The sequence below is a fragment of the Oryza brachyantha genome, chromosome 3 (genome assembly GCF_000231095.2).
Source record: "Oryza brachyantha chromosome 3, ObraRS2, whole genome shotgun sequence".
NCBI lineage: Eukaryota > Viridiplantae > Streptophyta > Magnoliopsida > Poales > Poaceae > Oryza > Oryza brachyantha.
The window spans coordinates 6,731,205-6,752,204 of NC_023165.2; the positions used below are offsets into that span (position 1 = coordinate 6,731,205).

Consider the following 21,000-nt stretch of genomic DNA (forward strand, 5'->3'; position numbering starts at 1 on the left):
TCACTTTCAAATTTTCCATACGTTCATATACACTAAAAACAATTATACTGTGTTATGTATATAGTTTAACTACATATCTTGTTAAATTGTGCTCAAATATATTTTTTATCTATTTTTACACCAAACTTTAATACAAATCATTCTCTACCATATATTTTTTTCTTGAAATTACCTCAAATCAACGTCCACAACATGTCTGGAGATATTTTCTTCCTGACCACTGTGGTTTGTGTCTATTTTCCATTTCCAAGTGCTGATAAGGATAGTAGCGCATCCAAACAATATTGCAAACAATCACGTTCAGATGAATATACCGCAAACAATTGGAGGCCTCTCAGCACGCTCTCGCATGCGCCGCTCGATCTGCTCGTCGAACTCCATTTTTCAAAAATCCAAGTAGAACTGTGATTAACAATAAAAATAAAATAATAATAGCGATAGAATTTTTTTATCTTTTGAAAAGGAAAATAGATAAATGTGTTCGTCTGAATAGGATGCGAAATACATGTCCATTTCAAACTCTAGTCCCAACATGATACCACCACTCTTCACTGTAATATAAAATTTAAAAAAGTGAGAATTGAAACGTTCTTACTTACTGACCGTCACTATGCATGGCTTAAAATTAAATATTTGTATTAAAAAATAAAGAGAGTATAACTAAGAGAACTTTAGAGTTTAGTGTGCATCTATCTTCCATCGTTGTCAAAAGAATACCCATCTTATTTAATTTGTTTATAATGTTGAGCATAATTTGTTATTCTCAATTATAAGCTTTCCAATGCAACATACGACTCTCAAACCAATTCTATGTTAACCTTATAAACTCGATGCATAATTTATTTTCAAAATTTATTTTATTCGCGCAGTTAAAATTAACTTGACTTTGTGCAATGCACAACATTTTTTTCAGTATAGTAAATCAATCGGATACCACTCTCGGGCTTTTACTACATGATAAAAATTTATTGTCTCCCTTGCTCGGTACATCGTCGTGGCATTATCAGTTCTTGTATATACTGTACACAATAATAGCAACGCAACTTTAAAATAAACATGGGACGGAATGATCGATTAGTATAACTAAACACAACACCTCTGCTGTATCTCCAGTCCCTCCGATTTTAATGGGTAGAGTTGAGAGTTCCCGGTATTTTATTTCAAATCTTTTCATCTCTGACTCTGAATGCACCTAAAGGTAGAAAGTAGTAACAACAACTCATCAGCAAACCCGCAAATTTTCTGCCATCCAGATTCTGTTCATCCGCCGAATGAATTCCTCGGCTCGCAGCATAAGCTCATCTTCCCCATCGTCACAGTTCTTCTCTCGCAATGCATGAGCAGCAACGAGCTCTTCCTCTCGTGCACTACTGCCCCTTTCTCTCGCCTGCATCTCAACGGCATCCCCGTCGCCTACGCGCACCAAGCACTCCTCGGCGCGGCCATCGACGCCGGGAGCACAGCCACCACGGCCGCCAGCGTCCACGGCAGGGAGACGAGCCTCTCGTCCTCCAGGATTCGTTTCCTTCCTCGGCACTCCCGCGCCAGCTTCCAAGCTTCGCCCTCCGACAGCACGGCCGCTGATCTCCGGGGCAGCGCTGCGGCCAGCGAGGAGGAGGAGAGCGACGATGAGGTGAGAAACGCAGAATGCGAGCAGCGACGGGCTGGAAGGAGACGCCCAGAGCGCGATCAGCTTGACAGTGGAGTTGAGCATTTTGTTTGGAGAAAAGATTGTGTGTGCGTGCCCGTGCAGCTTGATGGTGAATTGGTGATCTTGGCGCCACGGTTCTTATATATATACTGGTGCTCGAATCGAATTGTGCGGGGAAAGACAGTCCCTGACCGAAATCACCGAATCGAATTGTGCAGGGGAAGATTCTGAGGCGTGGACCCTGTGGCCTTGTGGGGTCGTGGCACATGAGACTTGGTCTACCTCGATTCCTTGATATGCAAGAAGGCAGAATTGAGCCATTGAAAATATGTCAACAGATGAGAGCACATGGGTGGAGCCCCACGGTGGTGACCCATGGAAGTTCCAGCTAAAAAAGCCGAGACCTAAGGCATGTTTAAGGTCATTTAACTTTTTGTCGCTCTTAAATTAGATGATTAAACCTATTATCTATGATATATGAGTACTCGTGTGTATATGACATGTGAGTTTAGTGACAAATCTATTATGACTAAATATATAAGTGGCAAAATGTTAATTATTTCTCACAGTAGAGTTAGGTATGATTTCTTAATTAATGCAATAAAATATTTTTTATTACACTAGTTTCATTTTTATCCACTCCCATGCAAAGTTTTCTTTAATGAAGGCTAAGAGTCGACTCTAAACCGTTGTTATGTATGACAACGGTTTTTCTCTTTCCTTCTTTCTCTTTCCTCTATGTCACCAAATTTGTTTACGGGAGAGTTACGTTCCCTAAGTGAAATCTCATGAGATACCTCCTTCGTAGGACTAGGCCTTGTTTAGTTTTCAAAAAAATTTTCTAAAAACATCACATCAAATCTTTGGACACCTAAATAAAGTATTAAACATAGATAAACCAAAAAACTAATTGCACAGTTACGGAAGAAATCTTGAGACAAATCTTTTGAGCTTAATTAGAAAGTGATTAGCCATAAGTGCTACCGTAACCAACATGTGCTAATGGCGGATTAATTAGGGTCAAAAAATTCGTCTCACGGTTTCCAACCAAAAACTGAAATTTGTTTTGTAATTAGACTACGTTTAATACTTCAAATATGTATCCGAAAACTTGATGTGATGTTTTTTTAAAAAAATTGCAAACTTAGGTGGTGTTTAGATTGAGAAAATTTTTGGGAGAAGTGTCACGTCAAATGTTTGACCGTATGTCGGAAGGGGTTTTCGGATACGAATGAAAAAATGGATTTCACGGCTAGCCTGAAAACCGCGAGACGAATCTTTTGAGCCTAATTAATCCATCATTAGCACATGTTGGTTACTGTAGCACTTATGACTAATCATGGGCTAATTAGGCTCAAAAGATTCGTCTCAAGATTTCTTTCATAACTGTGTAATTAGTTTTCTGATTCATCTACGTTTAATACTTTATTTAAGTGTCCAAAAATTCGATGTGATGTTTTTGGAGAAAAAATTTGAGAACTAAACAAGGCCTAAACACCACCTTAGAGGCTCGGTCGGCAAGTACAGTAATTTCTTGTAGGATTAGACGGATACTCTCGTTTGCAACTGGCAAGCCCATTTTCAGATGACCACACGGTCCTTTTCTCTAAGGCCCTTTTGTAAATTGTACCACTATGTTTTTCTCTATTTCAAGGGCGTCACTACAATAACAGTAACAGTTTTAGTAATATTATTTAATTTAATAGTGTCAGTTTTGTAATAATATTTGAATTAATGGCAAATTTATAATTGTCTCTTTCTTTAACTAGGAAGGTGTAATGCGCGGGCATTCAATTTTAGGCTGCATTTTCAAAGCTTTGAAAAATAGAATACCAAATATATTATTGGTGCCACAATTTAAAGCATAATCGGTCTAAATTCATTTTTCATCGGTGTCTATTTGTTAGCTTCGATGATTCTTTTCCCGAGGCTATTTGTAGTTTTATACTATATCCTATTTAGTTCATATGTATCAATTATCTTTAATTTGCTCATGATATAAAAAGAAAGTCTATTTGCACCCTCATCTTTTCACTTTTGCTATGTTTATAAGCTAAAATTTTAATTCTATGCCTTAAATTTTAAGTTGATTTTGATATCTTTTTTCACCGAAACTTATTTTTCAGCCTTACCTTTATATCGCTGAATTTATTTTAATTTTTTGGAAAGAAGGAAAACAACCCTTCTATTTTCATTAACAGAAATGACATCCATTATTCAAACAAAACAACTCTACAACAACTTACCAAACAGCAAAACCCCGGACCGTTTCACAGAGCCAATTAACACTAACAACTAAGGGTGTTTATGGTGGGCTGAGGTGTCGTGTGGCTCAATAGCGCCAGCTCGACGATTGGCTCAAATTCGCATGCCTCTGTTGGGCCACTCGCGTCCAATATAGGAACCGTGTGTCTTCGTCGTTCTGCCCAGAAAAAAGGCAACTTGCGAGCTCCTTCTTCGCACTAGAGCATGTGAATCCCCAAGCTTCGGCCTGGCTTCACCCATCGCCACCTGCTGCCGCCCGAGCCCACAGCCGCAAGATCCGGCACCGCCCGAGCCCACCGTCACTGCTTCGCCCGTTGTTGGCGCGAGATCCAACGCTGCCTAAGCCCGTCGCCGCGGCTCCGCCCGCTACCACTCTAAGGGAGGGAGATTAGAGAGTGAGGGATACTGAGGGTGCTTTTTATACTTGTTTTTGATTGTGGAGGTGCCTGGTGTAAAATATTGGATTCTAAATGAATTAGAAAAAATAAGGGCTGAAATACAAAATTGCAGGAGCTGATATATAAATGAAAGACACTCTATAAGTCACTTTGCACTATGTGCAAGGAGATGTGGCCTCAGTCCACGTGACAGCTGAAGCCATTCGATTTAAGTGGCTTGAACTATGAGAGCCCTCAGAAAGGATGCCACAAAAGGAAGTCTACAATGATCAGTTCTTCAACAGCTACAGAATGCACCAACTAGTAGCAAGCAAAACAGTAAGCAAGATCATCTCGTGATATGCTTTGTCCTCATTCTCGATCCATGCTTCAAATCGTATATATTTTCGCTGCTTGCTTAAACAATCTTGCTCCAACTTTGAGCTTTTCATATATGTCCTCGTTTAATCTGCAAAAGAGACCACAATAGGTTAGGCTATTCACGATGCAGAATACCTCATCGAGTGGTCTCCTATTACAATTAGGATGAATCAAGTTTGAAACCACTCACTTTACCGTGCATGTATCCTCGGGTGGGCCAACGCTACAACTTTTCTCTGTCACCTCATCCATCCAACACACCTCCTCGCCTCTCCTATCCACCTCACATCTACACCTCCTCTACTCCACATCCTCTCGATCGCCCGACGGCCTCCAAATCCAGCGACAGCAGAGCTCAGGCGGCGGAGGCGATGATGATCGATAGGGACAGGGCTATTGGAAGACTCGATGCAATGGAGCCCATGCTCGGCAACCTCCAGATCCAGGTGACACCACGACGGTGGAGGAAGCGGCGGTCACCGAAGGAGCTTGAGGCAGCCTTGACCGACGGGGATGGGGTTGCTATTGGAGCTCGATGCGATGGAGCCCAGGTTCAGTGCCCTCTAGATTAGGCAACGATGAGGGATGTGGACTGTTGACGAAGCTTGGGCAGCGAAGGCGGTGGCAGCCGATGGGGACAATGCTGGAGCTTAGGCAACGCCTCCTCCAACACGCATCCCTGCCTCACCCTACTCCATTTTCGGACGAAGCCACGTGCATCTAGCTAAGGAATCGTGGATCCTGGTGAAACCACTCCTCTCACCTCCACGCATAGTTGGTCTACATGGTGAGTTGAAATCACTTGCCACGTAGGTGCACTGTGAATGACCAAAATTTGATTTTTTTTTTTAATCTTAAATTTTAAGTTGATTTTGATATTTTTCGCCAAAATTTGTTTTTTAGCTTTGGCTTTTAGATCGATATGAACATGTATATAAAAGCTTTATTCACAATTTCTTTTTCAATTGCAAATATGCCGTCTATCTTTTTTCACCCATAACCCTAAAGATAAGGTTGACAATTAGCAACTTTAGAAACACCTCTACGGGATTTCCTGGGAACTTATTCTAGAAACAAGCATTGTTTCAATCTTCCAAATGAACCACAAAACTGTTGAAACACCTACAGCTACCAAAATTTTAGATCGTTAAGAATAGGTATATTTTATTTAGAAATTATTTTTCACTTTGTAAATATGTTGTTTGATTTTTTCCAAACTCGAACTATAGTAGAAGGAGATATAATAGACTTTCTCTTTTCACCGGTGATTGCGTACATCGCAGTTGGTAGTCCAGCCCACGGGGTAGCAGGTAATGCCAGTCTAAGGGTCTCTACAGGACTGCAGTGCATGGGCCTGGAGACTGCGTGGTGCTACAAGTTAAACTCTTGGTACTTTGAAATTTGAATCACGTCGAGTTCTTTTTTATCTTGGTATACTGTGGAGTATATGGAGCGGTAATTTTTACCTGTCGGTCGTCCAGAGCAATTCGTATTTCTGAAGAATGCGGATGCAGTGATCCAGATATGAGCTGCACTGAATTTGCCGATTGACTAATTACTGCCACAAGCAAGAAACGGAAACGGCCAGTTGATTTACCATAAACTTGCTGAAATCCCTACACAGCGCCGTTGTTTTCACGGGCTACGTTAGCACCTCTTCGCTTCTTTCAGGCGCAGGGTCACAGTCCAGTCGTGTTGAATTCCAATCAGGTCGTGAAACGTCCAAAGTAGGAAGTGATGGTACACATCTCAGACTCTTGAGTATCGTGCGAACGCTGTATACCGTTCCTACTGTGAATCTGTGATCAACAGAGCTTGGCCCGGCACTCGGGCCCAAGCTCACGCACCGATGATCCAAACTTGACATCGATCAATAGAGTACTCCCTCCATCCTAAAATAAGTTAAATTTTTGACCATCCGTGTTCAGTTTTTGACTATCCGTTTTATTTAAAAAAATTTTAAAAATTAAAAAAAATAGTCACACGTAAAATATTATTTATGATTTATCATATAATAAAAATAAAAATATTAATCATAATTTTTTTAAATAAAACAAAGAGTTAGGTAAAAAATGAAAGATTACCTTAGGGGCTGTTTAGTTTTTAAAAATTTTCACCCAAAAACATCACATCGAATTTTTGGACACCTAAATAGAGTATTAACATAGATAAAATGAAAAATTAATTGCACAGTTACGTGAGAAATCGTGAGACGAATCTTTTGAGCCTAATTAGTACGTGGTTATTCATAAACGCTACAGTAACCCACGTGCGCTAATGACGGATTAATTAGGCTTAAAAGATTTGTCTCGCGGCTTACAGGCTAGCCGTGAAATTCGTTTTTTCATTCGTGTCCGAAAACCCCTTCCGACATCCGGTCAAACGTCTAATGTGATATGCAAAAATTTTCATTTCACCAACTAAACACCTTTTATTTTTAGAACGAATAAAACAGCAGATGGTATACTCGTCCAGTCCTCCCGCATCGGAGTGTCACGCTGTCAGCCAGTGGCTAAGCTGTGTAGAAGAAGGGGTTCCTAAAAATTTTAAACTAAAGTTTATAAATTTTCATCATATATTAATTTCTCCTATTCAAATTTAGATACAACTGACATCTCTGTTTCGCTCTAGCCTCGTCACTGCTGTCAGACTCACTTACCAACATGACGTGATAAAATGCGCTGTGATAGGCAGCTTTCCTTCGTAAAGTAGTTGACCCCTATTTTTATAGTACTATTACTGGCTAGTACTACCACCAACTTTCGTTGACGTTGCCAGGTTAATCATTTCTCGGGCTTCAGACATGCAGGCCGAGCCTAATTGTTTCCTAGCTCCGTCCCATAATAATCTTATTTTTTTATTTTTCCGTGTTCAACGTTTGATCATTCGTTTTATTTGAATTTTTTTTACGATTAATATTTTTATTGTTACTAGATGATAAAATATAAATAGTATTTTATACGTGATTAATTTTTTAAAATTTTTGTACAAAATTTTCAAATAAGACGAATGGTCAAACATTGGATACGGAAAAACGAAAAATAAGGTTATTATGGGATGAAGGTAGTAGTTGCCAAAATATTTTGGCAAAAGTGTCACGTTGAACGTTTGATCGAATGTCGAAAAGGGTTTTCGGTCATGAATAAAAAGCAAATTTCAGATTCCGCCCGGAAACCGTGAGATGAATCTTTTAAGTCTAATTAATCTATCATTAGCACATGTTAGTTACTGTAGCACTTATGGCTAATTATGTCCTAGTTGGGTATAAAAGATTTGTCTCACGGTTTCCTCATAACTATGTAATTAGTTTTAATTTTCATGTATATTTAATGTTTTATTTAGATGTCCAAAGATTTGATGTGATATTTTTTAGAAAAGTTTAGACCTAACCACGGCCAAGGCCTAAAATAACGTCGTCAAAAGAGCAATCCTTGCACCTGTACTTATGGGGTGTTTAGGCCAAGGGGCTAAATTTAGCCCCTTTTTCTCATCGAATGTTTGGATACTTATTATAAATAGTAAATATAGACTATTAATAAAACACATTTATAATCTTGGACTAATTCGCGAGATGAATCTATGGAACCTAAATAATCCATGATTAGCCTATGTGATGCTATAGTAAACATGCTTTAATTATGGATTAATTAGGCTTAAAAAATTCGTCTCGCGGATTAACACTCACTTATGAAATTAGTTTTTTATTAGTCTATATTTAATATTTCAAATTAGTGTCTAAACATCCGATGTGATACGAGATTAAAAAGTTTATTGCTATCTAAACAACCCCAACCCCTATAGATAAAAGACGATGGCACGTACACCTGGGCTGATGTAGATGTGAGAGATCATGTGACCGACTTGTGAGAGCTGCACAGTGTCTGTTTCCATGCAGCCATGCGGCCATGGGCCATGCTTAAGGGGTGTTTTCATTAGGAAAATTTTTTAAAGAAGTGTCACGTCAAATGTTTGATCGGATATTGGAAGGGGTTTTTGACACAAATGAAAAAACGAATTTCACGGCTAGCTTGAAAACCGCGAGACAAATCTTTTAAGCCTAATTAATCTATCATTAACACATGTTGGATATTGTAGCATTTATGGCTAATCATCAACTAATTAGGCTCAAAAGATTCGTCTCAAGATTTCTTCCGTAACTGTGCAATTAGTTTTTTGGTTCATCTATATTTAATGCTTTATTTAGGTGTCCAAAAATTTAATGGGATGTTTTTGGAAAAAAAATTTGGAAACTAAACTAAGGCCCTTAGTTGGAATCGGAGATCGGAGGTCCACTTTACCAAAGTCTCACTTTCCTTTTGGACTTCACCGGCGTATGCGTGCGCTGCGGCGCGGCACAGGGACGCTGGTGTCGTCGGAGCGGAGCGCTAGCTAGCGATTTTGGACCGGCGCGAGCGAGAGAGGGCAAGGGCAAGGGGGCCAGCCGCGACCGCGCAGAGCGGGGGGACGCGCGGCCCGGCAAGTCCACTACCTACAGTGTCACCACGCGCGCGCGCATGCACGTACCGCAAGCGCTCGCGAACCACACGGAAATTTTTACACGCCACACGGGACGCCCTTGGCCTCGTGCTCGTAGTCTCTCGTACGAGACGGCAGGCTGCAAGAAAATTGCCTGCGTTTTTTGTTAGCTGACCCCTGACAGTGCGTGTACGTCCGTTGCCTGAAGGCTGCAGCTCTCCATGCACAAGTCGCAGGGCACACAGTATAACGGCAACAACGGCACAGCGAGCGTACGTAGTATGGCGAAGTCGTCGTGCTTCTCTCTGAAGAGCCGGAGACCACTTCCGGCCGTGGCGGTGTGGCCAGTGGTCCTCCGCGGACGAGCCAGCGAAGCTGTGATCCTTGCTTTGTGGTAAGTGGAATCATGTGTGGGGGAATGGGGGTGCGTCCCCCGGCATGTGGTCTCATCGATCTGTATCCGGCTGTGGAGACATCCTACTGTGAACGAGGAGGATACTTACTATTGTAGTAGATTTGGGTTGAGCTGGGGTTTCTCCACTTGTAATTGTGCACTTGTGATCTTGGTCACCTCGCCCAACAAAAATTTCAGTAACGAATGCCTAGTTGATTAAATCGTGTTGATCTGACCTCGTTCCTCTAACCGGCCACCGGGGTTTACAAAACCGCACAACAGCGATAAAATCGCTAGATCATCCTAAATTCAAATAAACATTAATAATAGTTTAATTTTTTGGGTTAAATTCAATATGATTTTGCACGCTTGTATCGTGGTTAATACGGTTTTCGTTGGTAACGCTGGAGAACGGTAATAGTTCTTCACAGTTTTGTAAACCTCATCGTTCCTGGCTGGCTCTGTCACAACGCACAACAATGCATGTTGCAGCCAGATCGCAATTAGCAACTACCTCGGTCCAGAATCAGACAACTCGCTTACTCTCGATCCGTATGTACCGTTGGTGATGGTGGCCCTCGCTTCAGAGCGATTTCCCAGAATGCAAGTGGAGTGGCGACACATTCTCAAGCTTCTCTTCCTATTTTCCTACATTTGGCACGATCGAACTTGCGTCTTTTTGGCCGCCCTACACATTAACCCGGGCTGTTGGATTGGTACCTACCTGCTAGGTTGCTAGTTGCTACGACGATACTCCTATATACACGACACCGCCCAGCTCGACGCAAGTTTGGGTTGGTTTAGTTGGCAAAAATTTTCGTTAAAGGGGTCATATCGAATGTTTGACCGGACGTCGGAAGGGGTTTTCGGACACCAATGAAAAAACAAATTTCAGATTTTGCATGGAAACCGCGAAACGAATCTTTTGAGTCTAATTAATACGTCATTAATACATGTTGGTTACTGTAGCACTTATGGCTAATCTTGTTCTAATTAGGCTCAAAAGATTCGTCTCATGATTTTCTCCGTAACTGTGTAATTAGTTTTAATATTCAGGTATATTTAATGTTTTATTTAGATGTTTAAAGATTCGATGTGATGTTTTTGAAAAAATTTAGAAACTAAATAAGCCCTATATCAACGATTCAACATGTGTCCGTACGTACGTACCCCCAAATTTTTCGGATCCCGGCAGCCACGCGCATGCTTTGAATTTCGATGATCCGCTAGGATCTCGCAGCTGGCCGGTCCTCGAGCGGGACGGCGTCGCCCCGCCTGCGCGCCGGCCGTGGTCTCAGCATCTCGGGCTCAGTTCGCAGCTAGCCATGGCGGTGGCCTGGCCCGGGGCCGGAACGTTACTGTATCTACAACGACGGTCATGAATGCTGTGTACGATCAGTCGGTCACTGTGCATGCTAGACAGGCAGACGCAGGTGTGGGGTGCCGGCCGATGCTTCAGCACACGTACTGTGCCCTCCGCTGTCCGCTCGTGTACTTTTCTTTCCATCTGCAACACAGCAGCACGAATTAATTCAACACGATGGATAAGAGTATGGTCAAGCTCGAGAAGACGACGATTAGAGAAGAGGACGGCTGATTATTGCATGAAATAAAGTAGGATTTGACAATTTGCACAGGCGGAGCCTAGCTAGAATCAGTCTGCACAGGCGGAGCCTACAATAGAACCAGTATGAGGCCATGTTTAGAATGCACAAAATTTTGAAGAAAGGATCTCATCAAACGTTTGACGAAGTTTTCGGACATAAATAAAAAAACGAATTTCACAGCTCGACTGGAAACCACGAGACGAATTTTTTGAGCCTAATTAAGCCGTCATTAGCACATGTTGGTTACTGCAGCACTTATGACTAATCATGGAGTAATTAGGCTCAAAAGATTCGTCTCAAGATTTCTCCCATAACTATGCAATTAGTTTTTTGTTTCTTCTATATTTAATGCTCCATTTAAATGTCCAAAAATTCGATGTGATGTTTTGGAGAAACTTTTAAATGAAGCATTAAATATAGAAGAAAAAAACTAATTGAACAGTTATGAGAGAAATATCATTATTGACTGGAAACCTAAAAACATTAGTGATATCCCGAAACATCATATCGAATTTTTAGACATTTAAATGAAGCATTAAACATAGAAGAAAAAAACTAATTGCACAGTTATGGAAGAAATGTTGAGACGAATCTTTTGAGCCTAATTACTTTATGATTAGCCATAAGTGCTACAGTAACCAACATATGCTAATGAAGACTTAATTAGGCTTAAAAAATTCATCTTGCGGTTTCCAGCCGAGCGGTGAAATTCGTTTTTTCATTCATGTCAAAAACTCTTTCCAACATTCGGTCAAACGTTTTATATGACCCTTCCTCTAAAGCCATCTAAAAATAACCTCCGAAGCAAAATCTCCGATTCAAGATCCTCCTTATTCGCGATGACTTTGATCAGCTTTGTCCTCGTCCGGTGGCACTGGCATGGTACTCTACTGTAGCTGTAGTACTAGTACCAGCCACTGAAATCAGCAGTAAGCGTGATTTCATCTCGACAGCAGCTTTGCAGGCCTTGAATTGAACTGCACTGCACACCGGCCAGTCTGAAGTCTGAATGAGCTCCTTTTCCGGGGGGCGAAGTCTGACGAACGAGTTGGTGGCATGGACTCTCGGCGGAGCGCGCAGGCAACTCACCCAGAAGTCACCGGTGACGTCGTTGCCGCTGCTGGCCCCGGTTAAGATCGGCAAATGGAAAACGGCAGTAAAATCGACCGGCGCCTTGCAATGTCACGGTCAGTACGCGAGACAAAGAAGTGGCACGCACTCTTCTGCGTAGTACGCGGATTACGGATCGCGTTCAATTCATTGAAGCGGTTGAGGCGGACAGCACCGGCCGGTCCAGAGTCCAGACCGATGGAGCTCCGGATTTATGATGCCTGTAACCGACTCGCCAACCGCTCTTAATGTGCCCCTCCACGAACTCATGACGCTTGTTTTCTTGTTCATGCAACTGGGATGGTAGTAGTAACAGGAACACCGTGATGCCTATAGGAGAGTATTGGAGCACGGCTCGCCCAGTTTATACTAGCCCTTTCGCAGCCTCAAGTACTTACTACTGTCAGGACAGCTTCTGCAAACAGTACTCGTCTATAATACTCTTACTACTAATGGTATACCGTGATTAAGGTGGTGTTTAGATTGAGAAAAATTTTAGAAAAAATGTCACGTCAAATGTTTGATCGGATGTCGGAAGGGATTTTTGAACACGAATGAAAAACGAATTTCACGGCTAGCCTAGAAACCGCGAGACGAATCTTTTAAGCCTAATTAATCCGTCATTAGCATATGTTGGTTACGGTAGCACTTATGGTTAATCATGGACTAATTAGGCTTAAAAGATTCGTCTTAAGATTTCTTACATAACTGTGCAATTAGTTTTTTGATTCATCTATGTTTAATACTTTATTTAGGTGTCCAAAAATTCGATGGGATGTTTTTGGAAAAGAATTTTGGAAACTAAACGAGCCTAACTACCGGAAAAAAGTTGTACCGTACACTTGTGAGTAGTAGAAGTGATTGGGGTTTTTTTATTGACTTCTAACGCGCGGTACGAATGACATACGGTAGCTAGCGGGAGACAAATCAACCATGACCAAAACTTTTCGGAACTTTTAACTTTTTACTGCTCTTACATATTTTCATAACAAATTTATCGTTGGACCTACCTATCATAGACTCATGAGAGTTCACATGTCATAGATAACGAGTGACAAATCTATTTTGACCGCTCGTAAAAGTGACAAAAAAAATTAAATTTCTCAAACTTTCCCTGCTTCCAGATCCCAGGAGCTTCCCGCGAAATGGAAAACCGGATTATCGCAGAAGGAAAAAAAAAGCAAACGAGAGGATGAGGGTGGGAGAGATGGAGATTGGGTCATTGCACGGCATTAAACGCAGCAGCGACCGAACTGACCGGCATTCATGTCCCGCGTCCGCAGTGTCCCACTCCCGCCACCACTCTCCCTGTCTCCACCCCCGTGAGGGCGTGCGTGAAGTGGAGTTAACCGGGGGAAAAAATGGACGTCGTCACAAACGCAGCAGGCAGGCACCACCACCCCCACAGCGCCCCTCGCCCCGCCTCGCCTGTCGCCACCAGCACACGGCAGGCACAGGCACACCACCGCCTCTGAACCCGAGAAAACCCCTACTACTACATGACTCTCGCCACCCTACTACCCGCTAATCCCAACCAGCTGACAGAGTTGTCCTTGGTGTAGTTTTCCAGCGAGCGCAAGGCGGGAGCGAGCGAGCCAGCGAGCTCGATCCGTCGCCCGCCATGGTCTCGTCTCCCTCGCCCTCCTCTCCCTTCCCCGCCGCAGTAAGCGTCCTCTTAATTCTTCGCTGGCTAGCATAGTAGCATCTCCGTTTTTATTTTGGTTGGATTGGGATGGGGTGGAGTAGCTGCTTACGTGCGAGCTGCTGCAATGGCGGCGTAATAATAATCATCAGGTATCCGACGCGAGGCGGGCCGGTGGCAGGACGACGGCCATGGAGGTGGACGAGAAGTACGCGCACGTCGCGACGCCACTCCACAGCCACCGCGGGGGTGCCAAGAAGACGCCGCGGCGAGCGAAGAGCGACGGGGGCGCCGCGGATTCCGCGGCGTACGTCGCGGCGGTGTCCTGCTCTGACTGCCGCTTCAAGCAGCGCCTCCACGCGCCGGCGTCGCCTGGCCCTGGGGCGGTCATCCGCTCGCTGTTCGTGTCACTCACCCGCCGATCCACGCCGCGCTCGTCGCCGTCGCCGACGTCGGCGTCTGGAGGGGACGGAGGGGAGAGCGAGCAGTGGCGCCTAGCCGCGTCCGACCTCTCACGGCGGCTCGCGGCGGCGACACGCACGCGGGACGAGGCGCTGGAGGAGACCACACGGCTGAAGCACTCACTCGCCGAGCTGGAGCTGAAGCTCGCGCGCCTCGAGGCCCGTGTGCTCCCCTCTCCCACGGCCGCCGCCTTCCCCGTCGAGTCCTTCCTCCGGGCGGTCTCGACAGCGCGCGCCGCCGTGCGGAGCCTCACGCGCGCACTCTCCAATCACCTCCGCAGCCCGGCGAATCCCGGTCCGAACCTCGAGAGCTTCCTGAACCGCGCCTTCCACGCCGACTTCGAGCTCGACACCGATGGCGACGTGCACACCGCGGACCCAGCGGGCCGCTGCGAGGCCAACCTCGCGGCGTACCACTCCATCGCGGCGCTGACGTGGGAGGAGGTCCTCCTCCATGGCACCAAGCACTACAGCGAGGGCCTGAGCCGATTCTGCGACGCCAAGATGAGCGAGGTGGTGTCCTCCCTCGGCTGGGCTCGCGCCCGCGCCTGGCCGGAGCCGCTGCTGCAGGCGTTCTTCCTGGCCGCCAAGGGAGTGTGGGGGGTGCGCCTCCTCGCGCGCTCCGTGCACCCTCCGCTGCCCGTGGTGCGCGTGGACCGCGGCGCGCGGTTCGACTCGCGGTTCATGGAGGACGCGGCCGCCGGGCGCGCCGGGAAGCTGGAGCCGGCAAGCGTGAAGATGATGGTGGCGCCGGGGTTCCACGTGTACGTCGCCTGCGCCGGCGTGGTGAAGTGCAAGGTGGTGTGCTTCTACAGCAACAGCGGCCGCACCGGCGGCCACAGAGATGGCGGGAGCAGCGCGAACGGGTCAGTGGGGTTGGGGAGTAGTAGTAGCTGTGGCGATGTGAATGGGAGTGCTACAGCGGACGTGGCGGACGGCTGTAACAAATCAGAGCAGTAGCGTAGTCACATAGGTAAAACGAACACGACCAATTCTTTTTTACTGTATTTTGTGTGGTAAAAAAAACTGGGCCTGCATTGTGTGAATACGGGTGACTCGTTCGTCACGAACTTGCTGTTGGTTTCGCTCGTGTATGTAACTTGATTTGAGTAAAGACAGTTTTTGTTTTCCCCCCGACCAATCTTGCAAAATTGCATTACGAAAGCGAGAGGTTGCCTTTCTGGTGGTTAACCTTGGACGCTACTTAACCTGTCATGGCTGTAGGAGTGCATGCCTGATTATAAATTTAGAACTGCTGATTGGACACTCTAACGATCTTAACCGCCACGCTTTTGCTTTGGCAGCGTTGGGTAGCGTTTAAAAATACATTATGTGCTGAATTTATGTAACGTATTTTTATATTATAAGTATTTATATATTATTTTACTTCACCGTATCTGACTCTGCGCTTCATAAGTGGTCAACGAAAACATTTGATTACTCATTTTTTATACTGCAATGAGTTTTCTTTTGGAATATTACACATGGTGTTATTAGGATGATGCTTCACAAGTTCATTTGAAAATGTTGTATATTATACGGAAGTTCGAAGAAAGTATTTTTACGATGTTTCAATGGTTACAGTTTGATGTTTCATACATCATACAAAATTGTATCAATTAAGAACATAATTATTTTTTCCATTTGAAATGAAATCTTGTTGTAAAGATTTGGTTTCAATAAATAGAACAGTGTAATAAGATCATGGATCAGATAATTAATTTAAAAAATATTTTGTCGTTTATTAAAGAGGCTTAAAGAGAAGATGGAGAATTAAGGGTGGAGAGAGATCTACAAGCTGTCTAACGTCTCGTTCCTTTGTAAAGGAAAGATATAAAAAGATATGTGTCTAGATTTATTAGCACATAAATGAATATAGATGAGATTAAAAAATCTTATAATGTAGAATGAAGGGAATATATTATTTAAATCCGTATAAAAGTTATTTTAAAAATCATGCTAACATGTTTTTGAAGAAATGTCCACGTTCTCTCATTAAATACTATGTGGTTGGAAGAGAGAGGATATTTGAAGGTAGAATTAAAAAAAAATGAATGGAAGGTGATTGATAAGAAAACATGTACTCTACGTTACAATTTTTTTTTTACAAACTTTGACTTACAAAGTAAAGTATTTTAGGACGGCGATTATTATACATGCGAGAGAGTGAGAGATACGAGGGTGGTAACAAGGATAGATTCGGTGGCTCCACCTAAGAGTTATTAAGAAGAATCAGATAGGACATGAAGGAACTAAGGAAGGGGTGGCATCATCCGTGGTAAATTTGGTGGAGATGGATAACCAGGAGTTGGGAGGGAGCGGCCATCGATCATCGTTGAGGTGAATAACTGGACGGGGGACGTGATACATCGTAGCTGTGGTGAAGGTGAGAGCTTGGGAGGGATGCAAGGTTAGGTACCTCACTACAGTGGTCGCACTAAGGGTTGTTTAGATGGGGCTAAACTTTTTAGCCTCATGTCACATCGGATGTTTGGACACTAATTTAAAGTATTAAACATAGACTAATCAAAAAACTAATTTCATAAATGAGAGCTAATCCGTGAGACGAATTTTTTGAGCCTAATTAATCCATAATTAGCAAATGTTTACTGTAGCATCACATATGCTAATTATGGATTAATTAGGCTCATTAGATTCGTCTCGTGAATTAGTCCAAGATTATGGATGTGTTTTATTTATAGACTACATTTACTATTTATAATAATTGTCCAAACATCCGATGTGACTAGAGGTTAAAGTTTAACCCTTACAAACAAACACCCCCTGATCTTAGAGCAATACTGACCACTGAAAAGCTGAGCAGTGAGCTGCAATTTTCTCTCCTGTCATATGGCGGTGATTTTTCGTACCCCGCACTTCAAAATTTCTGAAGGAACCGTGGCTTTTTATGCCGGCCCATTAGCAAACACGTGACAGGGGGAAAGCCCATAGAGCCCGAATCAATCTCCACCTCCCTCTCTCTCTCTCTCTCTCTTCTCGGCGACACCTGCTTCGAGCCTCGCCGTGCTGCCTGCTGCCGTGTGGCCTCTAGTTCCGTCACTCGGGCGTCGTCCACACGAAGACTAATGGCGACCGCAGCGCGGAGCACCGCCCTCCTGCGGCTCGGCGTCCGCCAGGTCTCCTCCCTCCTGTTCCATGTCCCCCTGTCGTCTGCCCCCACCCTGGGTCTGGGCCTGACAGTGGGCCGGGCCGCGCTGGTCCGCCTCCGGTGCTCGGCGGCTGAGGCCGGCGACGACGGGGGTAAGAGGGTGTCAGCGCGCCTGGCGCTGACGCAGCAGGTGCTTCGCGACGCCGAGGAGCGCGCCGCTTTGGCCGGCTCCGACCCCGCTCCCAAGATCAGCCTGGGTAATCATTCTACACCCCCACTTTTTTCCCCAATCCGTGGAACACATATGCTTGGTAAATGGTAATGATGCTCAACTGATGTTAGATGGATCAGCTGGTGTTGGTAACTTCTCCATCAGTCCCCTACAATAAAATTCAATATCGTAGGTTACGATCACTACTGCGAAGTATGCTATGTATCAATGGTCCATGATGCTTGCTTTAGTGACAATTGGGCATATCCCCAATTGCCCAGTATTTCTGCCTAGGTTGCTAGCGACTGGCAAATTGCATTTCCTGAGTCAGGTGTATATACTTCTTCCCCATTTTGTGCTAAGGACTTCAGTTTACAGAATAACATATTCTCCTGCTGAATTCTAGCTATGAGCATTGGCTTGTATTTTACTGTTTGTTGAGAAGAAACTGATAGAATGAAAAGGATGCAAAATTTCTAAGCAAGCTTAGAAATGCAGCTAGGTTTACTTCTGTATGGATAAACTAAAGAAAAAAAAAGATTAGGTTTGGTTGCAAGGTGAGATTGCGAGAACTTTTTTTTTTGGTTTGTAAACTACTTTATCTATCTGTAGCATGTCATGTCTCTGTAAATTGATCTAATGGGTATCAATCTTGTCTAATTGTTGCAACCTGATAAGTAAAATTTGAGTATGCACATTTTTATATGTTGCTGAAGATGTTCAATAATAAACAATTATGTGCACATATGGATCTTGAGCACATGTGCTATTTCTTTCAAAACATGTAATCAATGTAGACTTAAGGATAACACAAATGTGGAGAATTGATGAGCTGCAAGCTTATTAATAGGTTGTGTTAAAACCGGTGTGTAAAAGACAGAATTCAGGTGTTGAAAGGATGAGGTGCTGCTAAGCAACTAATCGGAATATGAGTGATTAGTCGGAATCATACGGAAATTTGATATTAATGGAACCTATAGATATGAAATATATCATTTTAGTCATATAATATGCTTGTACTATTCTCTGCATATACAATGGACACCAAGACTAATTGATGATCTCATAGGATAACAAGATCAAGTGACCAGTACAAAAGGTGCTTGTTCGTGAAATAAGTTCCCTGTGGTTGCAATTCTGCATGCATTAATTTAATAACAGTGTTTAGCCCGTTAATTAGATAGAAACCTACCAATTAATCACGTGCTGCAGCTGTATAGTCAATCTGACAACTTCATACTGTTCTGACTTACAAATATGGTATGGTTTGGCCAAGTTTCCGTTTAGACGGATGATCAAATGGTTGTGATGGCCGATTTCTACTACACTGGTTAAAACTTGTGTTATTTCTTAAACTGTTATGAAATACCCTTTTTATGCCTGCAGATCATGTTACTGTTAATTTTGCAAGAAGTGGGGGGCCTGGTGGTCAGAATGTCAACAAAGGTTTGTTGTTTTCGCTTCTTATCCATATAACCATTGTTTTCATATGCCCTTTCCATGATACGATAACATCTGGTTTTCCTTTTGCACAAAATTTATGATATCTTCAGCACTTTAAGAGTAAATGATTGATTTATTGTGTTTAAAATGTTCAAAAAGTTAGTTAGCGTACTTTATTTACCACTCGGCGTGATTGCATAATTGTTTTTTGCTTGGCAATTGTACACTCTTGATCCTCGTCTTTAAAATGTTCAAATAATGTCCACAATGTCTTGGTCTCCTCTCAATGTTCTGTGTTTTCTCCATTTATGTCTTACATTACCTCTTGATTCTAAAATACTAGAAATCAATTTTCAGTTAATACAAAGGTTGACATGCGGTTCAATGTTAATGAGGCTCATTGGCTTGGAGAGAGAATCAAGGAACGGATATTACAAACGGTATAAAAAATCTTCCTATTCTGCAAACCTTTATTCCCAATTTTCTTATTGTCTGAAGCGGTTGTTTATGTTTGCATGGTGTACACAGGAAAAGAACCGGATAAATAAAGATGGGGAGCTTGTGATATCTTCTACAAAAACTAGGACACAAAAGTAAATGCCATTCAGTTCTTTTGATGTCTTGTTTGGACAGCAACTGACACAAATTATCCTTTCAGGGGAAACATTGAAGATGCTTTGCAGAAAATACAGGTATGCTTTATTCTTTTCAGTTTTTTGTCTAAAAGTAATTTGTGCAGGCTTCATGTTACTGTGGTCCTCTTGCGTTTTAACTTCTCAAGTATCTCCCGAACAGGCAATCATTGATGCTGCATCCTATGTACCTCCACCCCCTTCAGAAGAACAAAAGAAGAAGATTGAAAAAATGTAAGCTGCTATTCTTTTTCTCGTCTGCCTCCAATTTTCGTTGTCTCCATTTTTGTTTCTTTTGAGTCCAAGGCAGTCAGCATTAGTTCTGCAACATGCTGATGACGATTGATATTTTATTCTATCCAGTTTTCATGAATACCCAGCTGTCGGTTAACAATATTATTTGTGTGAATGAGTGTAACAAGTGTGTGCAAGTGGCTACATGCTATTCTAAAAAGGATACTGCAGAACTCTCCAAAGTCCATAGTGCAAACATGTAGTAGCAGTCAACCCTAAGCCAACCTATGAACTTCTGCAGTGTTAGTTTTTAGGAGACCAAACAAAGACTTTTGAAGATGCAAATTCTGGATATTCGCTGTGTTTTCTCTAGCTCACACTTGAGAGGTAGTACAAATTGTTGATTTGCACTACTTTACTCGGTGGCTGCTGTGTTTGTCATTACAGTGCTGCAGCCGCTGAAAGGAAGAGACTTCAGAAGAAGAAAGTGCTTTCACAGAAGAAGGAATTTAGGAGGAACAGGACTAGCTGGGATTGATTGGAAGTTATTTTTGCGCAAAATCTTACCTGTATTTCGTGCCATTTTGTGGTTATCAAGTTTCCTTCATGGTAAACCCTTATTGCTTTCCCTACATTAATCCCCATATTTTAGTTCCAAAATTTTCCTATCACTAATATCAATGTGACAATAACTCAGGTTCTGACTAGCATTTGCTCCGCGTGGTTCTTGAGCGTGGAGATAGGCTCACCTGATCCTTGTGGCAGTAAATATACATACACGACAAGAACAAGTTCCAAACCGGTGAAGACATCTTGGTGAATATGGCGAGTTTCAGAGCCAGTTTTTGCTCCATCCATTGGAAGCTAGCATCTGACGGGAAAACACTGCTTTTTGTCCTAAAATGCACTGTTTGTCAGTGGTCCAACCCCTGAACTTATCAGATGCATCACATGCTGCTGTGACAATCATTCACCCAATTATAAGTGTTACCGTGCCTTGCTGAACA

The 21,000-nt window shown here is 43.1% G+C and overlaps 3 protein-coding genes across 3 annotated transcripts; 2 read left to right on the forward strand and 1 right to left on the reverse strand.

Annotated features, from left to right (window-relative positions):
* Positions 1 to 947: 947 nt before the first annotated feature.
* Positions 948 to 1,723, reverse strand: LOC102720034. The gene has a single exon (XM_006651153.2). It carries the CDS (start codon positions 1,712 to 1,714, stop codon positions 1,223 to 1,225), a length of 492 nt encoding a protein of 163 aa, XP_006651216.1. The 5' UTR covers positions 1,715 to 1,723; the 3' UTR covers positions 948 to 1,222.
* Positions 1,724 to 13,563: 11,840 nt separating this feature from the next.
* LOC102720314 (IRK-interacting protein) lies at positions 13,564 to 15,508 on the forward strand. The gene is made up of 2 exons (XM_040522844.1): positions 13,564 to 13,924; positions 14,056 to 15,508. The coding sequence occupies exons 1-2, from the start codon at positions 13,883 to 13,885 to the stop codon at positions 15,322 to 15,324; spliced, it is 1,311 nt and encodes a 436-aa protein (XP_040378778.1). The 5' UTR covers positions 13,564 to 13,882; the 3' UTR covers positions 15,325 to 15,508.
* Positions 15,509 to 17,306: 1,798 nt separating this feature from the next.
* LOC102707848 (peptidyl-tRNA hydrolase ICT1, mitochondrial) lies at positions 17,307 to 21,000 on the forward strand. The gene is made up of 8 exons (XM_006649681.3): positions 17,307 to 17,730; positions 19,071 to 19,130; positions 19,485 to 19,567; positions 19,656 to 19,720; positions 19,786 to 19,819; positions 19,923 to 19,993; positions 20,441 to 20,602; positions 20,691 to 21,000. The coding sequence occupies exons 1-7, from the start codon at positions 17,451 to 17,453 to the stop codon at positions 20,529 to 20,531; spliced, it is 684 nt and encodes a 227-aa protein (XP_006649744.2). The 5' UTR covers positions 17,307 to 17,450; the 3' UTR covers positions 20,532 to 20,602; positions 20,691 to 21,000.

Coding starts and splice junctions, on each gene's coding strand:
- LOC102720034 (XM_006651153.2), bottom strand. CDS start 1,714: ATGCTCAACTCCACTGTCAAGCTGATCGCGCTCTGGGCGTCTCCTTCC.
- LOC102720314 (XM_040522844.1), top strand. CDS start 13,883: ATGGTCTCGTCTCCCTCGCCCTCCTCTCCCTTCCCCGCCGCA. Junction 13,925..14,055: donor CCTCTCCCTTCCCCGCCGCA/GTAAGCGTCCTC, acceptor AATAATCATCAG/GTATCCGACGCGAGGCGGGC.
- LOC102707848 (XM_006649681.3), top strand. CDS start 17,451: ATGGCGACCGCAGCGCGGAGCACCGCCCTCCTGCGGCTCGGCGTCCGC. Junction 19,568..19,655: donor AGGAACGGATATTACAAACG/GTATAAAAAATC, acceptor TGGTGTACACAG/GAAAAGAACCGGATAAATAA. Junction 19,994..20,440: donor AAGAAGAAGATTGAAAAAAT/GTAAGCTGCTAT, acceptor TTGTCATTACAG/TGCTGCAGCCGCTGAAAGGA.